We start from the raw sequence: 21,152 nt of genomic DNA on the forward strand, positions 1-21,152 counted from the left end.
TCTGAGTTTGCTTAAACTTTGCATCCATAGATGGAAGTGTCAAGGCAGCTGGGTCGTGTTTCCAGCAAAAGTTGGCTGGTAGGTCAAGTGATAGAGCTGAGTGGGTGGGCTTTCTTCCTAAAGGAAAGTTACTGAATAATGTGCCAAAAAATAAATAATAAAATAATAAACAAAGAAAGAAAAAAAAAGGAAAAGAACGAAATGTTCAAATCCTGCAGGAACCGGTAAATAAAATAGTCTCTGGAATTGTTCTACAAGGGCTGAGAAGATGAAGGAATACCTCTACCATGATTGCCTTGGAATGGAATATTTGTGATATTCATTTCCAGATGAATGTTAAAAATACAACACAAGGCTCTCTTAGAAGGCAGCAGATTTTCTGACCCACACCAGACCTTCAATGAAAGATCACAAACTCCGGGACACTTCCATCAATTCACATATCTAGAGGTCTCTCTCACACATACAAATACACTGGACCAAAGTGATCTGCACTCATTCACACTGATCATTCAAGCAATCTTAAAAAGGCACAATCTTCTCCAAGTTGAGCTTGACTCCTGGTGATTTCATAGACATATCTACTGAAATGGAATTCATTTGCCACTGCTTTCTTCTGGAACTTCCCTGTCTAGTGTGCAGCCCTGGGATGGCCCTGAAGGAATTCCATCCAAGGACAAATTATCTTGACTTTGCTAAGTTTCCAAAAACCGAGCAAGGTCTCTTGCTGAGAGAGATAAACTGGCATCTTTGATTAGGAAAAAAAAAAACCCAATATCGCCATTTATTGGTGACTGGAAAAGTCCCTTTTGGCACAAAAATGGGAAAAAATGAAGTTGTGATTTATAGTTTTGATGATTAGATCTGCTAGATCAGTGATGGCTAACCTTTTCGACACTGAGTGCCAAAATACAATGCGTATGCGATCCCCTCCGCATGCCCTGCCCCCATGCATACATGCTTGACCCCACCCCCATGTGCACCCCACCCCACACAAGCGCACATGACCCCCTGCATGTGTCTCATCAACCATGCATGTGTGCACATCTCCCACATGTACCTCCCCAACGCACGCACAGCAGAGACCCGAAAACCAGCTGACGGGCATGCGTGGAGGAACTGAGCTGGGGTGACGGCTTGTGTGCCCACAGAGAGAGCTCTGTGTGCCACCTGTGGCATATGTGCCATAGGTTCGCCATCACGGTGTTAGATTATAGAAGGAAGACAGTTGTGATCTAACTTCAGAATTAAAATACAATTGTACTTATACCTTCTGTTATGAAGAATATCAGAAGCCACTTTTATGTCTTTATATCTTGCTCTTTCTTCTACATTTTTCTGTGTTTTTTGCACTTAAAGCCTTTTCTGTTGTTTTTTCCTTTTTCACTTTTTCTGTTCTTAGTTTGTTGCAGTTCTTACAACTTTTAATTATACACACGCATGCACACAGACACAAAGTCGAACAAGGTCAACTAGGTGTTATCATCTGCTAAGACATACCAAAATAGATCTTAGCTCATAATTTCATTCAGCCATGAAGCTAAATGATCTTTGGGCAAGTCCCTCTTTTGGAGATGATGTGACCAAATAGATAGTTTGCTGAAGACAATGAAGTCAATTTTGACCCTAGGGCTGGTTAGGGAATTGTCGACCTGCCTCTTGGTTTCTTAGAAAACAATAGTTTGAGAAAGTTCTGGATCATCCACTTTAACTGTCCCTTTTAATCTGGATCTTGGAAGTCAAAAACGAAACACTACATTTTAAACTGTTAGACATATGATTACAGACAACCAGTTATTTATCACATATTGTAAGTTTTCAAAGCGTTAAAAATGAATGATAAAAAACAACAACAAATTAATGCCAATGGAAAATGGTAAAAGCTTTTTAGTTGCCCATCAGTGGCCAACTATTTGACCAAGAAGACAGTTGATCACTTGATCATGGTCTTTCTTTTTTTCTTGAGATGTTTGACATGTTGATTTTAATTACAGTAATTATTTCTGAAGGTGCCTTTCTCCTTGCGTATATAAATGAATCTGTGCAAATTATATGCAATGTTTACATCCGCTTCTATTGTCTTTCATCCACTTTCTTGGTGAGGTATAAGAAGTTTTTATAAACACTTTTATGGATTATTTGGACATTTTAGAAAGTATGGAACACTTATGGAAAGTATGGAACACTACCAGAGGACTGGAAAAGAGCTGATGTGGTTCCCATCTTCAAAAAAGGGAAAAAATTAGATCCAGGAAACTACAGACCTATCAGCCTAACCTCAATACCAGGAAAGATTCTGGAAAAAATAATCAAGCAACGAATTTGCGAACACCTAGAAGCAAACAAAGTAATAGCCAAAAGCCAACATGGATTTGTCAAAAACAGATCATGCCAGACTAATCTTATTGCATTCTTTGATAATGTGACAAAATTAGTGGACCAGAGGAATGCCGTTGATATAGTTTACTTGGACTTCAGTAAGGCTTTTGATAAGGTAGACCATAACCTACTACTAGATAAAGTAGAAGAATGTGGGTTAGACAGCATCACCACCAGATGGATTGGTAACTGGCTGACCAACCGCACTCAACGTGTAGTTCTCAATGGAACTGCATCTACATGGAGGGAAGTATGCAGTGGAGTACCCCAAGGCTCTGTTTTAGGCCCAGTACTCTTCAACATCTTCATCAATGATTTGGATGAGGGAATAAATGGGGAACTCATCAAATTTGCAGATGATACCAAGCTGGCAGGAATAGCCAACACTCCAGAAGATAGGCTTAAGATACAGAAGGATCTTGACAAACTTGAACATTGGGCACTATCTAATAAAATGAAATTCAATGGTGAAAAGAGTAAGGTTCTACATTTAGGCAACAAAAACGGAATGCACAGGTACAGTATAGGTGATACCTTACTCAGTAGTAGTAACTGTGAAAGGGATCTTGGAGTCCTAGTGGACAACCATTTAAATATGAGCCAGCAGTGTGCAGCAGCTGCCAAAAAAGCCAACACAGTTCTAGGCTGCATCAACAGAGGGATAGAATCAAGATCACGTGAAGTGTTAATACCACTTTATAATGCCTTGGTAAGGCCACACTTGGAATACTGCATTCAGTTCTGGTCGCCACGATGTAAAAAAGATGTGGAGACTCTAGAAAGAGTGCAGAGAAGAGCAACAAAGATGATTAGGGGACTGGAGACTAAAACATATGAAGAACGGTTGCAGGAACTGGGTATGTTTAGCTTAAGAGAAAGAAGGACTAGGGGAGACATGATAGCATTATTCCAATATCTCAGAGGTTGCCACAAAGAAGAGGGAGTCAAACTATTCTCCAAAGCACCTGAGGGTAGAACAAGAAGCAATGGGTGGAAACTAATCAAGGAGAGAAGCAACTTAGAACTGAGGAGAAATTTCCTGACAGTGAGAACAATTAATCAGTGGAACAGCTTGCCTCCAGAAGTTGTGAATGCCCCAACACTGGAAGTCTTTAAGAAGATGTTGGATAGCTATTTGTCTGAAACGGTATAGGGTTTCCTGCCTAGGCAGGGGGTTGGACTAGAAGACCTCCAAGGTCCCTTCCAACTCTACTATTGTATTGTATTGTATTGTACTTACCTTTGGATAGAAGGAAAATATTGATGTCCTTGGTTCGATCTGGAAAAACTGGCTCTTTTTTCTTCCTCTTCCTAGAAGAAATTCCTCATCTGAAAAGCAGAGTGTTTCTCTCTTTTTATAATCTTATTTTAAGCATCGGGATGGTTGGTAGAGTTTCTAGATATTAAAACCACATCACAAGCAATTGAAGTATAAATTGTACCTTTGTGAGGCACTTAAAACTTAATCCATTTTTAAAATAGAGTATACCTTGTCAGCAGATCTGTAGGCCAATTTATTTTCAGTTGCACATATCCATGCCTAAAGCGAAATCTTGAGCATGAGAAGAGTGCGACTATGAGAAGCAACTCATTGTGATGGTTGAGATTTTATACATCTTCCGAATTGAAAAGTGTAAAACGCTTTTGGCATAAGTCCTGAAAGCACATCATTCTTATAAAAACACGATTTTCAAACGTTGACAGAATGAGATATATTGGGAAATATTGAGGTTTCTCAAGAAGAATAAGTGGTAAAACTAGATTGGCTTTTCTAAAGCCAGTAAACTTATTCTTAGTTATTATTACACCGCGTGACTATTGTAATTGTTCAGTTGTTATGCTTACTCGGTTATTACACTAAATAAACAGAGGGGAGAATCCAAACTGCCTGTGCAGGCAAGAGAGATAATATAGGCATCCATTAAGCCGAAGAGTGTAAGCCAACATTTCTCCTTGCACAGCAGGTTGAAAAGCAAGGACAAACTGTTAAACTGTTTCCACAGTTCCTGCCTCCCCAAACTTAGCTTTTGCTCTCATTGGCAATAAAGCAGCACTTTTCAGTGCCATCAACAGCTGCGCAAAAACTTATAGACATTTGACACCATACTTGTTCAAAGCAAGGTGTAGCTCATAGAAGCTTTTCAAAATAGTAGAACCCTGTAGAGAATAGTGGCTATCTTGCTGGAAAACACATGAGCTCAGCCTAAGTACCTGATCAAATTAGGGAAACAATTATAATAGACTTATTTAATCAATTCATAACTGCCCAGTACATTAGCCCATCCCACTCGGTCAAGCAGAGAATGCATGCTGCGAATCACATTGGCCCAAGTATTTTGACTGGTGAGATCTAGAGGGAGGCCCTTCTTTGCTGTTGCCCCCGTCCTTTCCAATATCTTATCCTCAGAAGTGAAGTGAGCCCCCATTTTTCTGATTTTTTTTTGGAAGAGTTTTAAGATCCAGGGCTGCCAAATCTAAGAATGTGATGCAGCCTTGGCTATGGTTGATGGCTTGAGGGCATTCTCACTGCTTCGTAAAGTTTTTAAAGTCTCCTGAATTTTTTAACTTTGATTTTTTTACTTTTAAACTTCATGTGTTTTATTATATTGTTGCTAACAACCCAAAATCACTGAGATGAGAATGGTGGTGCAGAAATGTAATAACCAATTAATTAATTAATCCCCCTTTTCTGCTCCCCAATTATAGAACTGACTGATTATGCAGCATCAAGTCATTGTTGACGTTTAGCAACTACGTGGATAGATGATCCTAAATTGCACAATGCAGTAAGCAATTCATCTGCTACATTCTACTTTGAGGATTGCAAAGGCATACTAGATATATCAGCAAAGCCTACAAGTCATATCTGAGAATAATTGTCACAGTTCCCTTTTGCACATGTCCTTCAACAACTGATGTTAATAAACTCCTTCTAATTGTGGAGGCAATACAGAGCCATCAGCACAGTAGCACTGGAGTATCCTCCACCTCTCTATGAATTATTTTCAAGGTGATGAGCCTCACTTCTGTTTTGTGGTAGGTGGTTCCATAATTAATCTAGGTGTGATGTGAAGAGTTTATACGGAAACCGGAATGTCTCATTGCTTGGTTTCATTAGATGGTCATGTTCAAACATACATATTTTTATCATTCTGTAGAGACAAAGCAAGCCCACCTCATTAAGAGATTAATTTAGGGGGGGGGGGGTTATTTCTCTAGTCTGTGGTTTTCCAGAATTTTGTGGGACGGATGAAGAAAATCAAAACTGTCAACGTTCTCAGCCAGTTGGGCTAAGAGCCATTGTTATTCATTCACAATTGTCCTTATTACTCATTATTCTGTGAATTGTCATACCAGGGCATGGGAGTCTGCTTGGAAAGACTATAGGAAAGATATACACTCCAGTTAAATTAACTCCTTTAAGGTTCTCTAACAAAATTTAAAAGAAAATGTTTTTCAAAGCAAAAAATGAACGGAGGGAGGTACCGTACTTCTTCAGAATAGGAAAAAGGAATAGGACTGATCAATCCATATGGTGCACGTAAACTAGGATGCCAGACTGAGTCAGTTTGCTAAAATCTTTCTGGCTTCAATAAGAAGCTAGAGAATAAAATATACAGGGACACTCTAGCACCTGAGGGGTGAAATGGTAGAATTATTTGCCTTTGCAACAGCACCACCTTGTGACACTGAACTGGAAATACAGGGATGACGGAGCAAAGAGAGGAAATGCAGTGATATTTCTGATGGTTCTCATTGATCTCTGTTTCCAAGAGAGGAGGAAGATTGCAGCAAATCCCAAATCTGGAGAGTTTTAGGTGAGATTTTAATCAGTGTTGAAGCTTGCCAGGAAACCTGGATGTTTAGACTTCTTTTGTAAAACCTCAATCACTCTCACAAGGACAAAAATTGAATAGGAGCGTTCAAATAACCACATGCATTCCTATGAAGACCATTTCAAGTCTTTTAGCGGCCTAATAACTGGTTTCTTTTAAAATTTATTTTGATTCTTACTACTCGCACCCTTCCCTATGGCTGCTTTTACTTTTTACTTTTTAATGTGGAATAGATATCAGAAGAGATGATTTTTCAACTCAACTCAACTCTTTGGTCAACGGTGCTTTATTGGCACATCACAAACAAGGCTGAGGTAATCCCTAATCTCAGGATTACAGACTGCAAAACATGAGCCAGGGGTAGGCAGCTAAGGGTTCACCCGGGTTCGGAAAAATCGTAGCTAACGTTATGGCCGGTTTGGAGAACCTCCAAATCCTACCCCTGGCTGGCCCCTCCCATACCACCCCTCCCAGGAGTCTCCACGCGGCTCATTTTGGATTCAAGGTAAGTGCAGGGCCCATGCGGAGGCTCAGAGAGGTGGGGGGAAAACGGGTCTCCTGGAAGTTATGGAAGGCTGGGAACGGGCCTCTGTGGAGGCAGTTTTCAGCCTCCCAGAGACTCCGGAGCCCTGAGGAGGCAGTTTTCACCCTCCCAGAGGCTCAAGGAAAGCCTCCAGAGCAGAGGTGGGTTGCTGTCAGTTCAGCCTGGATCAGCCGAACTGGTAGTAGCAGCGGTGGGAGGCTCCGCGCACCTGCCAGGACGCTTCTGGGCATACACAAAAATGTCACTCACACATGGGGAGCGCGCCTAAACCGGTAGTAAAACAATTAGCAACCCACCTCTGCTCCAGAGCTGGGGAAGGCAAAAACGCCCCCCCCCTCCCTCCATGGTGCAGGAGGCTGACTAGGTCATGCCCACCATGGCCAGACCCACCCAGCAACCGGGCAGAGAACCTGTTGCTGAAATTTTTGAAGCCCACCCCTGGAGAAGGAATGGTATGGTAGGAACAGAAAACAAGCAAAGATAGGAAGACATTCTTAAACTCTTACAGCAATTGGGTAGAAAGCAAAGCTTTCAGGAAGAGTAAGAACCAGACAGTTAGTTTTCCAGTCAAACAGATTTCTTCTTATCTTATTCTGCTGCCAGATAACAACTGAGCCAGAGTCTCAAATACACAGCAGCTTGATATTAAGCATGAAAGACATATTTGGTCCTGAAAAAGGTTGGCACAGAAATATTAATCAGATCTCACTGCACAATAGGAATGGCATCCTGGATCATCAGAGGATGGCATCACATTGCATAGCAGTGCCCATTGACTCAAACGGGAGTTGCTTCAAGGCCCACGGCTTCTTCATTTGAGGACTTCTGTGTAATAGGCTCCTTAGCCAGGTACACAGATATAAATAGCTGCCATCATCTAGCTGCCCAGATTCAAAAGGAGGAATGAATGCCTTCAAAATGGCTGCCTGGCGCAAAGGGTGCTTCCTTAAAAATGCATTTTGTTCAGCAGAACTTATTCCAACAGAAATATGGTAGAGAAAGGTAGTATGTTTAAACCATTTTCTCAAGTAGATTCTGCATTCCCAAAACAAAAACATTTGTTTTAGACACTACAGAGAAGTCACCTGATGTTGAAAACTAGTAAGAATGTTAGGATTCCAAGTAACATAACTGTAGCAAAGAAAACTCTGAGGCAGGTAGATTCCTCAAAGAATAAGTTTATTGGATATGTCATATTGGCATAGGCTCATGAAAACCGACTGTGAATACTCCAGCGGTTTTCACCTAATTAAAAGTAAAAGTTTTTCACTTTCTCAAAACAATCAGTCACATGGTCCGATCAGGATACTGTCCAGTTGCTAGGTGATTCCAGTCCCCTCCTTCTGAGCACCTGCAGGAATGTCCTTGGTTCTGAAGAGAAAGTATTTTGTTTTGACTACAACACCCCAAATATCTCTATTCCCCGCTCCCTGTCCCTCTTCTACAGTGTGTCAGTGCTGAAGTCTCAAAATGGCCTCAGTCAGGCCAGTTTCAGGGTTGACAAAGGCATTTGGGGACCAGTGTTCCTCAAGTGTTTAAGCTTCTATATTTTAGCAATCCATCTTCTTGCAGAAGGATCAAGTAGTTGTGTTATACAGGCAGTCCTTGACTTACAACAGCTCATTTAGTGACTGATCGAAGTTACAACAGCACTGAAAAAAGTGACTTACGGCCATTTTTCACCCATATGACCGTTGCAGCATTCCCATGGTCATATGATCAAAATTCAAACATTTGGCAACTGATTCATATTTATGATGGTTACAGTGTCCAGGGGTCATGTCGTCACCATCTTTTGCAACCTTCTGACCAGGTCGTAAAATGGGGCAAAACTCACTTAACAAATGTCTCACTTAGCAACCGAAGGTTTGGGCTCAATTGTGATCGTAAGTCGAGAACTACCTATATCCCCTCTGAGTAATAAGATGTGACTGGAGGGCACAAAAAAGTCTTTGGCAGAGAGAGCACCAGATCCAAAGTGAACAATATCCAGTTCTTCTTTCCTCTGCTGAAGCCCAGCCAGGCAACCAATTGCTAACTTGACCAGCATACAACGGTTAGCAATCTGCATAAGTATTATATCACCTGTTTTTAAAAATAAATATATAGGATCAAGTCCTGTTGGCGTTAGGCTGCTTGCATCGTTACTAAAGCTGATCAGCTTCTCACTAGCTAAATCGTACATAAGACAGAGAGATTGATTGTTAGAATACTGCTCCGTCATCCTGTTCCCTGCACTATCCAAACCAAAGATACGAACAAAAAGAAGGACACGAATCCCAGGCTACCATTGGAGCGTTTCAAATATATTTATAGCCAATGTGAAAGTGTCTGTTACAAATAATTGAAGCTCAGCTTGGAAAGCAGCCAAAGATGGATGGGTTGCTGTCAGGCTGGCTAGGTTGCAAGGCTCACCTGGAGGCTACGTGAGACCGAAAGAGAGGAATCTTGTGTGTGCCCGATGGAGGGAAAAACCTGAGCGTTGGCAACTATAATTGGCTATTTTTTAAAATAAACACATTTGTGAACATTCTTGACTTGTTTTCTTTGACTGTGTATGTGCCTTGTGGCTCCGGCCCCTATGGAGGTTTTTGGTATGCAGACTGCAGTGCTGGGAAATGTGGTCACCCCCGTGATTTGCTTGGGCCTAATAAACAACAACAACATCTGAGTTATTCAAGAGGAAGGGAAGAATCCTGTTTTCAGGGCTCCGCTTAATACATTGCTTGATTGTTTAATTATAGATTTCAGAACATTAATTACTAAGCTGTCCTGTTGCAAATTCCAGATGGAGCTGTTTGGCAGAAGCTTGGATGCAAGCGATTGCCAAGCAGGTGTGCCAGCACGTTATTGAAAGTAAAAATGCCCACTTTTACATTCAGCAACCTTTGCCAACCAAAGACCCACAAAATACGGGTTTTATTGTCCAGAGCCCAATTAACCATCTTGGCTAAGGGAAGGGGTTCCATTACATCTGGAGAGCACCAGTTTGAGAGAGCTGACCATGGGATTACATTATAAATTATGCATCGCCAGTCATTTACTAGAGAAGGTTGGGAGTGCAAGCAGTCTACATTTGTGCAAGGGAAATACAAGTTAAGTTAGGAAAGTGACATTTTGCCTATTGAAATGTTTAATTTTGAGTCAAGGGAAACATGGATGGTGTTTTTGTAGCAGTCTAAATCTCGCTTGATTGGTTATTGGAACTAAGCACTCTGCAGCCTTATTCATTCCATAAAGCTCGTTAATCCAGGTCTTAGATTAATTTAAGGCTAAGGCTCACTTGCCATGCTAACTCCAGAGCAGCTGCCATTTCTGGTTAGCAGTTATCAGAAATCAAAAGCCCTAAGTAACCTGTGTTTTATAAACCAGTTCTTAGTAATCCAAAACTGCAGCTGTTCTGAGTCGACATGATTAAACCTTAGGTCCATATGAAACCTTGGTTAAAGAACAATGTGGGATATGGGAAAAGACAATGACATGCAGAGGCCCATTAAAGAAGCAGATTTGATAAATGTGTCAGAACTTGTTCGTGACGGAGCAAATCTAGCAGTGAGTCATAATATGTATGCTGTCCTTACAGGTAACTTTTGTTCCTAATAGGTTCCGGATTAAAAAAGCAGAATAATTATCTATGTGTCATGATTGCAACCAAGCTTAAGTATCCCTTATCATAGCATTAAGGAAAAAAAGTAATAGTAAAGGGACTAGTCATGCACCCCCAGGACTTGTCTTCACTATATAGGGCAACTCAGCTATTAAACAGAGACTTGGTAAACGGTTCACAGCAAGTATTTCTCAAAAGAAAACCTGGATCTAAAAGCAGCATAGTAAGCCTAATTTACATGTAATGGATGGTGTGGAAGATAGGGGGACAGCTTTTGGATTTGGAACATTGTGGACATCTCTGTGTGCATCCTTCTCCTTCAATATACTTAATGCCAGTATTTTAAAAAAAAATACGCTGCAAGAGTGACTAAATAGCTAGTTGAGTTGATTCAAGACTAGAAACACGCCCAAGAGACCTCCTTCTCAAGAACTTTTCCAGTCAGAATTGGGGTACACTGAGATCCTCAAGCAGACAGACCAGTGGTGGGATTCAACCGGTGTAACAGCCCGGTTAGCTTTGCGCATGCTTTGTGCGTGCATACACGCGGTGCATGTGCACGCACCAAATGCACGTTGTGGGTGGGCACTTTGCATTTGAAATCAGCACTAAATCTTACCTTTTCCTGCAGCCCCGATGAGTAAAACAGCTGAGATGCAGCAATCCTCTCTGCCGCGCTGATCAGCTGGGTTTCAAACAAAGAAAATATAGGACAGAATAGAGCAGGGGCGGGGGGGGGGGGGGGAAACTGATCGCCAGAACTATCTGTTAGCCCCGAACTGGTCCGAACCGGCTGATTCCCACCCCTGAGACAGACTCATCCTTATAGATCCGTGATGGTGAACCTATGGCACGAGTGCCACAGGTGGCATGCAGAGCCATTTGTTAGGGCATACAATGCATTGCCCTGTCAGCTCCAGCGCACATGTGCGCACTGGCCAGCTGACTTCAGCCTTCATTTTTGGCCATTCCACGGGCAACCCGGAAGTCTGTTCCCGAACTTTTGGTTTACGTGTTGGGTTGTTTTTTGCCCTCCGGAGGCTTCAAGAGGCTCCCTTTTCTTCCAAGAGGGACAAAAATGGCCCAAACTCTTGCCAGGAAATCTAAATCATAGTGATTTCTTAACTTGCATGGACAACAGGAGCATTCATGGGCAGGTTTGGGCCAGTGGTAGGGTACGACCGGTATGCCCCAGTATGGGCATATTGGTGCCTGCTGGGAGCACCAGATACCATTCCGGTACGGTGCTCCGGAGGGTCCACCCACCTGCCCGCCCTCCTTACCTGTATTTGATCCGATTGGGATTTCGTGTATGGAGCGTACAGTGCCTGTGCAGCGCTCAACCAAGCAGCTGGAACATTGCGGGCGGTAAGTACGCATGCGTGCGTGCAGGTGGTGGACACCGGGCCCCATTGCAGCATTCCGGTTGTAATGGGATCCGGAACCCACCACTGGTTTGGGTCCAAAAAAAGTCAAAATGGGCTGTACAACTATGGAAGTGAAGTCCCACCCACACCCCTTTACACCCCTGGGCTTTTTTGGGGGGGAACCACCCGTACTGATGCCCGATAGACAAATATTTAAAATACATCGAAAGAAAATGATTTTTTAATTTTAGTTTGCAGTATTTGGCGCAAGACTTTCAAGCACTTGTTCCCTTCAATTTTGGTGGCAGAGGAGTGAAGAAGAAAGTAATTGAGGGCTACAGACAGAAAGAAAGCAGAAAATATTATATTTTCTTTTTGTAAGCTACTTTTAATAACCTCCTGGTTAGCTTTGCTTTTTGAATAATACCAGTATATATTTTTGTCTCATAAATAGGAAACTAGCTCAAAGAATGCAATTTTTTTGGGGGGGGGGGGAACCTAGTTACCAACAAATAAGTTAAAATCTAAGATAAGATAGATATTTTAGTTAATGTTTTGGTGTTTAACTGTTATTTAAAATGCCTATAATGTGTTCCTTAAACTTACTAAATTGTAATTAAATTTGTAATTAAATTTCATGTAAACTTGTCTTATATAGTTTTCTTGGTGTTCACTAAATAATTGGCCATTTCTCACCTCTAGTATTTCTTAGTGTTGCTTCTTTTTATCTGCAGAAAAAAATGTCTACAATTGATAGCATGAGAAAGTGCCTCTTGGAGAATTCTTAGGGTATGAAAAGAATGCAAGATGCCTCTCTTAATCTATTAGGCTGACCTGGTTAGTTTGGCATTTAGAAACCTTGCTGGAAACTAAATGAAATGGGATTTAAATTAAACTAAGCTTAGGTAATGATTTTTACCTACTAATTTTCTCTTTCCTAAAAAGGATAGATGCAGGCACCCCTTCCTACAGTACAGAGATTAAAACATAAGTAAACATAATCTGATCTTGGCCATTTATGGTATAAATAAATGTATTCTAACATAACAAGACAATTATACTTCCCATTAAACTATTGGCAGCATTGAAAGTGAATTGTGAGGGCTCAGGCATCAAGTAGCCATCTCTATCTATCTATCTATCTATCTATCTATCTATCTATCTATCTATCTATCTATCTATCTATCTATCATCTATCATCTATCTATCTATCATCTATCATCTATCTATCTATCTATCTATCTATCTATCTATCTATCTATCTATCTATAATCTATCTATCTATCATCTATCCAACTCTATCTTTATCTCTATCTGTATATTTGTCTGTCTACCTAATGGTCTATCTTGGTCCATTCAAAGCCCAAGTTTATGCAGAATTGCGTTTTTCATTCTACAGCATTGAAACACTTTTTTTTCTTTTTGTATGATCTCTTTCATTCAGACCCTTTCACTATTTCTTCTGGAGCAATGCTATAAAGAAATATATCCAGTTGCCTCTTTACAGAGAGAAAAAAAAATTAGACCTACTGCTCAATAAATAGAAGAGTTGTCCCCTGCTTTCCAATTTCTGCTTTATAAACTTACCACCCATTCAAGGAAGGCAGCCTTTCCATTTTCATCATGTCCCTAACTCGCCTTTGCACTGCTCCAGGGTACCACCCAGGACTCTGGTTACGCTAACGGCTTGACTCTGCCACTTTCCAGGAGTTGCACAAGCCTGGTATTGAATTGCTGGGCCATTCAGGGTCTTAAGACACAACCCAAGCCTCCCGTCAACAGATGTTCTTCTTTTCCCTGCTCTCCAAGGCCAAGATCTAACTTTGTCTTTTGCTTCCCAGCAATTTTGGAAATTCTGCCACTATGGTTAGATAATATCTGGCCTTTCCTCCACCATAAGGGAAATCTGCCTTCACAATAATTTGCTTAATGCTCCCCCCACTCCATTCCATTCCACTCCATTCTATCAAGCAGGCCAGTCCTGTGGCTATCCTGTTGTTCCAATCCAGGGAAACCAGCTTGCTGGATAGCAGACAGCCCAGACGGTTGTCCCTTCTGTCAACATCCTTGCTGGCATCCTGGGAAAATGCCTTGGTGCCAGGCAGGCCCACCTCCCTGGCGATGAAGAGATTAAGGGTTGTTGCTTTCCTTCTTAAAGCGCCCGGCCCCCATCTCCTTCACTTCATTCTGCGGCAGAGGGAGGCATCTGCAGAGCCTTGGCTTACCCACCCTCAGCGGAGATGGAGTGGGCTCCCAAGCTGGTAGGTGCTTGGCCCTCCTGGAGCCTCTTTTATTTACTTTCTGCTAATTAATGATCTGTCAGGCTTGTTTGCTTTGGGAACGATAAACTGTGTCTGGATGAGCAATTGATTTTAGAGCCTGGTAAAGTGGGGGAGACAAAATCCAGCCACCCAGCTAGAGACAAAAATCAGAGAATGAAGCTCCCCTGCGGTGGGGGTAGGGACAAAAAAAGACACAACTGCTGGAACGTCCACATCTGTCCCAGCAACCCAAAAAGACACATGTGGAGAAGCAGTTTGCCAGGAAAACACAGGCTCCTTGGCATTAGCACTGTTGTTTCGCCATAACAAGGGCAAGAAATGAAGGCAAGGGCTGGTGTGGAATGAGTTGGAGAGATGAAGGGGATAGTGGCGGCTTATCTCAGAGGCCTTCAGATGTGTTAGATCAGCAATTCTCATTCTTCTTGCTGGGAAATTCTCTAACTCCAGTCACATCTGGGGACTGCCAAACTGGGAACAGCTGATATGTTAGCAATGTGCTTGAAATGATAAAAATCCAAATTCTTTCCCCCGCGTTTCAAACAAATCGGCTCCATTAGCCTTTTAGCAACAGGAATGCTTTTCTTAAAAAAAAAAACCTGAGCATAGAAACAACAAAAGCATAATTATTCTGATAAAAGGTTGCTTCAAAGGCTTACTATAACGGTTTTTTTTCTTTTTCTTTTTAAATACATAGCTCTGGGGATTGTGTGATAGATAGCATTCAGCGGGACCTCCTTTTGTAGCCCTAGAAAGGGGAGGGAAATAACAAGGAACAGGGTTTGTCTCATGTTCCTATTGCTTCCTGCAGAGGAGCCTTGAAACAAAATACTTGAACTTGGAAAACATGGGAACGTTCCAAATCAATCAAATAGGAAATGAAATGAACAGGTTTTCGAGCAGAACGTCTCTGAACCCTGAGACTATTGGAGATCGTCTTTGACTAAGGAGAAATCTAGCTGCCACTCAGTCCTGAAACTCATTGAAAAATCCCGAGTGAATCAACAACTTTTAGGTTATTATCAAAAGTTTATTGGGAGGATGGGTTGATCTGTTAAGAAATAAAAAATCATTAATCAGTTTTTTAATTAAATGTTCAACAATATTTTGTTGTGTTTCGAACATCTGATCTTTTTTGTTTGCTACTGTACCATATTTTATGTTGGTAGGTGTATTGTTCTTTGATCTTTGCTAGGGTTCTGTTTCATTTTAAAACCATCATACAATGCTGTATTTATAGAACCTGTGTTCATGCAATGACTGAATAAAGTTTGCCTGTTTTCCTATCCAGTTGCTTCTCTGTGCTCTCTGCCTCTCCTTGGCCCCGGATGCTACCCCTGCGTCGAAAGAGCAAAGCAGAGGAACAAAAGGAAGGAGGAGAGGCTCAGCCAAAGTCAGGGAACAACATCTGCGGGCACAGGAATCCTCTCCCGACCCTGTGCTGAGGGTAAATCTGGGGGCCCTCACCGACTACACCTTGGTGGAGGATTATGAGCGGCGCATTCAGGAGGTGGTTAACCAGCTGCGAAATAGCTCTGAACTGCTGGATAGTAAATGCCAGGTCAATCTGAGACTCTGGATGTCGAACAAGAGGAGTTTGTCTCCGTGGGCCTATAGGTGAGGCGGAACAAAGTTTGATAACTGAGGGAGTTCCCCCCCCTTTCTCTCTCTTTCTCTCTCTCCCTCTCTCTCTTTCTCTCCCCTCCCTCTGAACCTCTCAGCTTTGTCAGACTTATGATCCTATAGTATTCTATTGTCAACATGATGGTCAAAACAGTCCTTGAGTTAACAATCTGTTTTGTTGTAGAGGGACGAGATCGTACATTTTGTGGCAAAAAGCATAATGAAAATTAACAGGGTCAAGTAAAACATGACTGGAGCAGAGAGGACTGTGTGTGTGTGTGTGTGTGTGTGTGTGTGTGTGTGTTTGTTTGTGTTCATGTGAGCCTTGAGTCCTGGTGACTGGAAAAATCCTTGCAGTTTTCTTGACAAAATTTCAGAAGTGGTTTGCCATTGCCTCCTTCCTAGGGCTGAGAGAGAATGACTGGCCCAAAGTCAGCTACCTGGCTTCGTGTCAAAGATGGGACTATAATTCATAGTCTCCTGGTTTCTAGTCTGATTCCTTAACTACTAGACCAAATTGTCTCTTCAGGAGAGAATTTTGGAAATAAATTTAGATTAGTCTCCCTGGCTCGTTTAGATTACACATTAGTTTGAAAGGGGATTTGGGTACCTGGGTCCATCAACACCAGCAAAAATATCCACTTTTTCTAGTGTAAGAGGTCCAACATCAGCACTTGAGTAGAAATTGGGACTTTATTGGAACCGAAAAATGGTTTTGATGATCCTCTCACTCAACAAAGAGGAAATATGAAAAATCCTACTGCCTCTGGGGATTAGAGGAATGTAGCTTAACTCTGTTTAGTATTGCTCAGACTTCTAAGGATCATCTGAACCGCAAGGTTATATTTCATTCTATATATTAACTAGATTGGATTAGAATAGCATACGTATATGATCCAGTCACTGTGTGTTCTTATTTAGAATCTTGTCCTGGGAACAGCTTTGGTGCTATTTTCCTAAATAACTTTTCTAAGTAAAAATATTTTGATTGCTATTAAGAGATTGAAATTGAAATAGGAAAATCAAAATTATGAACTTTGATCTAAAACTGAATTTTATATAATGTAGCCACCTAGTTATCTGCGGGATCGCATCCTACCCCATACATCCCTGCGGCCAATTCGCTCCCACAGAGAGGGACTCCTCCGGGTGCCATCCACTAAGCAATGCCAGCGGGCGGCGCCCAGGAGTAGGGCCTTCTCTGTGATGGGGCCAGCCCTCTGGAATGACCTCCCCCCCGACATTAGGACTACAACTGATCTCCGCTCCTTCCGTAAGAAACTCAAGACCCACCTGTTCCAACTAGCTGGCCTGGTTTAACTACAACTCTATTCTCTAATCCTCCTGGCAATTTTTTTAAATCTTAGGGTAGTTTTTAAGGTTATTTTAATTCTATTATTATTGTATTATTTTACGAAATGTAATATTGTGTTATGAGTTTTTTATACCTCCTCCATGCAACATAAAATATATATCTTTGACTGTACGCCGCCCCGAGTCCCTTCGAGGAGAGGGAGCGGCTAACAAATCTAATAAAATAAATAAATAAACAAATAAACATGTAACTCCAGACTTCAGTGATCAGTTTAATGCATTAGCCAACTCAACTCACCTGGGATAGAGTAGGATATAACAGAATCTAAAATAGAACTAGTATTAATCACTGGTTTAATTATTGTACATTGGGATCCTTGAACTGTCCAGAGAAGAAGTGCAGGAAGGAAGCTATCTTGGCATCATCAAAAGGTGAGTCCTACACCCAAAAGGTGTCCCAGCAGCACAGTGGTGGGTTCCGGATCCCAGTGCAACCGATACGGTGCAATGGGGCCGGGCGTCCACCACATGAACACGTGCATGCATACTTACCATCCGCCACGCTCCACGATGCCTCTGCGACGCTCCAGCTGCTTGGCGGAGTGTCACACAGGCACCATACGCTCTGTGCATGTGTGCGGAAGCCCGAACAGCTCAAATACAGGTAAGGAACACGGGCGGGCCCTCTGGAGCAGCATACCAGAACGGTACCTGGTGCTCCCGGCAGGCATCGGTAAACCTGTACCGGGGCGTTCAGGTCGTAACCCACCACTGCAGCAGCAGCATGCACTATTGATAATAAAAGAGGGCTTCCAGGTAATCTTCATTTAATGACTACTTATTCAGTGACTATTTGAAGTTACAATGACACTGAAGAAGGATATTTATGACTGGTCCACGGTTGTCATAGCACTCCCTGTGACTAAGGCACTTAGCAAATGACTCGCAGTTACAACAGCCATAGCATCCCAAAGTCATGATAGCCATTTGTGACTTTCATTGTTGGCTTCCAACAAAGTCAATGGGGAAGCTGGCAGGAGGTCACAGTGATGATATGAAGCATGTTTAATGAGCATAACTGGAATGGCTACAATTGCCATTGTAAGTCAGCGTAGACCCTTGATGCTGCATATTACAATCGTGTTGCTTAGTAGTTAGTCTTGGTTATAACATTAAGCCAGAACTCTCTGTTCTTGTAATGAACTTAAAAGCAGATGATCAAACTGAATCTTCCAACTAGCAGAGCCCATATATGCAGCTGTGATTCTGCAACGCACTCATAAGCAAACCTGAATTAATTAAAATATTCAATACTGTCCAATATCCAGATCAAGATGATGTTCAGGGTTGTCTGAGTTTGTACCGCTGTATCCTCCACACAGTAAACGGTTTGTGAGTTTACTGAATTTCTGAACATTGAACAAGTAATTTCATTCATCCACTAAGAACTGGAGATCCCAAATTCTAACAGGTCCAGAAGGAAAAGAATTGAATTCATTTATACTTCGCTTCATGGGAAGCAAAAGATTCAGTGTATCCCATCATTTCCAGTGGTGCATGGAATCACTGTTGCTTCGCTGGTATTTAGCTTTGCACAGTGATGATACATCAGTGCTTAGTAGCATCAGAGGTACCAGTTTGTGACCTATAATTGTCAGTAACAGCAGCAATAGCCACAAAATGTGCCATCTAAGCTACAAGGGCTTCTGGGTAGCTATTTCTAAACCCAGCTCTGGTTCTAACAAACTGTCACAGCAGAAGAGAATTCCTGGAATTAGCCATGGAAGTACAATTCTCTGTTTACTTCTGCAACTTAGTTAAATAATCGTAATATAATTGCATCATTTTCTGGAACAAATCTATGATTGTTGAAAAAGAAGGCATTCATCTAAATTAGTTAGTCATTCCCAATCTGAGAAGTATAACTCCATGAATTCTTAGCTGACAGAGCCATTAATTGGGAATTCTGGAAATCTTCATCTCAACACTTCTAGAAGGCACCAGATTGGGAAATGTTGCTTGCGCTCCCACAAGTGGAAGACATTGCCTATTGCAACAATTTTCTATGTGGAAGATGTTTGCCCTACTGCTTGTTTGTTTGTTTGTTTGTTTATTGGATTTATATGCCGCCCTTCTCCCAAAGGACTCAGGGCGGCGTACAACATTAAAAAACACACATCCCGAAAGTTAAAAAGAAATTAAATACATATCCAAAAAACAAACCCAATTTATAGGACAATATGCCCTATAATACTGCCCCTCTTGTCGAACCATGATTCTTCCTATGAGCAAACACATTACATGCAGATATTCTTCCCATTTGGAAAACAGAATTTTCTAATAGGAGAAAAAAACAACAACCCCATGCCATTTCCTTACAAAAGCTTTGGGGAGCTACAACTGGTAGCTGTTGTTTGCCACCGTTTATTCTGGGATATCGTCTAGTGATGCGATATCATCCTAGTCCCAGCCATCCTGTCTTTAAAAGGAAACAGTGATTTACAGTGTTTATTTTCCTGGTAAACCCGGTCTATCAGGGCAACCTGGTCTACTCATTATGGGACAGAGCATATTGCTTCTGCTTTCATTTTTCATCCTCAATCCAGGAGACTTGCCAGGGTGTCGCTTTTGTGACAAACTATTTTTGTGTTGAATTTATGTTAACATAAATGTCAACATGTTTGTGTTAACATAAATTCAACACAAAAAAGTGATTTAGTGTGTATACGGGCAGGCATGTTACATAAGACAGCATCTTCTCAGTCAATGCTAAGATACTTCTCAGTATTTTCCTGGCATTGTATGATGCCCAGAAAAAGCAGGAGCTCCTTTAAAGAAACATGGATGTCAAGAATCACTTTTTCATTTCCATATTCAGACTCCTGCACAGCCATAGTAGCCATCAAGAAAAATATGCATGTTTTAATGTCAATCTGTTTTCCTTTAGGATAAACCATGATGCATCCCGGGTTCCAGTTGACATCCCAGAGGCACATTGTCTGTGCGCAGGGTGCATCAATCCCTTCACCATGCAGGAAGACCGCACCATGGTCAGCATTCCTATCTATAGCAAAATCCCGGTGCGACGGATGCTGTGTGAGCCAAGTAAGCCTCACAGGAAGAAGAAAAAGTGCCACAAAGAGTACAAGATGGTTATGGAGACCATTGCTGTGGGCTGCACTTGCATCTTCTGAGGACCCAGGAGGAATGGACTTCCTGCTCTTATGTATGAAGTACTATTTTTGCTCTTCTGAACTGCTCTGTTCTTTTGCCAAATGAGGAAACACCAATGTACTTTTAGATATTGAAGTCACTTGCTCTTGACTGAGCCACAGTGGCACAGTGGTTAGAGTGCAGTACTGCAGGCTACTTCTGCTGACTGCCGCCTGCCTGCAATTTGGCAGTTTGAATCTCATCAGGTTCAAGGTTGACTCAGCCTTCCATCCTTCCAAGGTCGGTAAAATGAGGACCCAGATTGTTGGGGGCAATAGGCTGACTCTGTAAACCTCTTAGAGAGGGTTATAAAGCACTGTGAAGCAGTATATATGTTTAAGTGCTATTGCTCAGCTGACATCTCTGCATTACCTTCAAGAAGGCTGGCAATATATACTGTATGTATGTATGTATGTATGTATGTATGTATGTATGTATGTATGTATGTATGTATGTATATCTATATACATATATACAGACAAATTACTTATTAATGCTTTAGGTCCAGTTTAAACAGTTCAAGTTACTTCCTCACTTAAACAACGCTTGCTGTGATGCTGTAGCCACAGTTCCCACTTCCATTTTTTTTCCTTATCTGGCATCCTTGTTTGCTTAGGAATTTAATGAAAAAACAGAGGAAAGATTATTGGTTAAAATGTATTTTCAGACCTTCAGACTAGTGACAATTTAGCTTATAAAGTTGAGTTTGGACCGAACCTTTAGAGATGAATCAATATATAGGCCAGTATGTCATTGTCTGTATGTGTGTTCAAGTTAGTCTTTAATTCCTGGCAACTACCTGGACAATTCCATGGAATTTTTCTTGGCAAGATTTTCATAAGTGGGTTTTCCATTACATTACTCCTTGGGCTGAGAGAGTGACTGGCCCAAAATCATCCAGTTGGCTTCATACATTCAAAAAACGCCTTTCAGAGCATCCTTTTTAGACAGTACTGGGACACTGAATATAGAACACTTTGGCATAACTAA

General features: G+C 41.6%; 1 protein-coding gene across 1 annotated transcript; it reads left to right on the plus strand.

Moving 5' to 3' along the window:
* Positions 1-13,918: 13,918 nt before the first annotated feature.
* IL17B (interleukin 17B) lies at positions 13,919-21,101 on the plus strand. The gene is made up of 3 exons (XM_081939966.1): positions 13,919-13,994; positions 15,304-15,629; positions 19,897-21,101. Exons 1-3 carry the CDS (start codon positions 13,974-13,976, stop codon positions 20,141-20,143), a joined length of 594 nt encoding a protein of 197 aa, XP_081796092.1. The 5' UTR covers positions 13,919-13,973; the 3' UTR covers positions 20,144-21,101.
* The last annotated feature ends 51 nt before the right edge of the window (positions 21,102-21,152 follow it).

The sequence above is a fragment of the Natrix helvetica genome, assembly GCF_964273705.1.
Source record: "Natrix helvetica genome assembly, chromosome: 1".
Lineage (NCBI taxonomy): Eukaryota > Metazoa > Chordata > Lepidosauria > Squamata > Natricidae > Natrix > Natrix helvetica.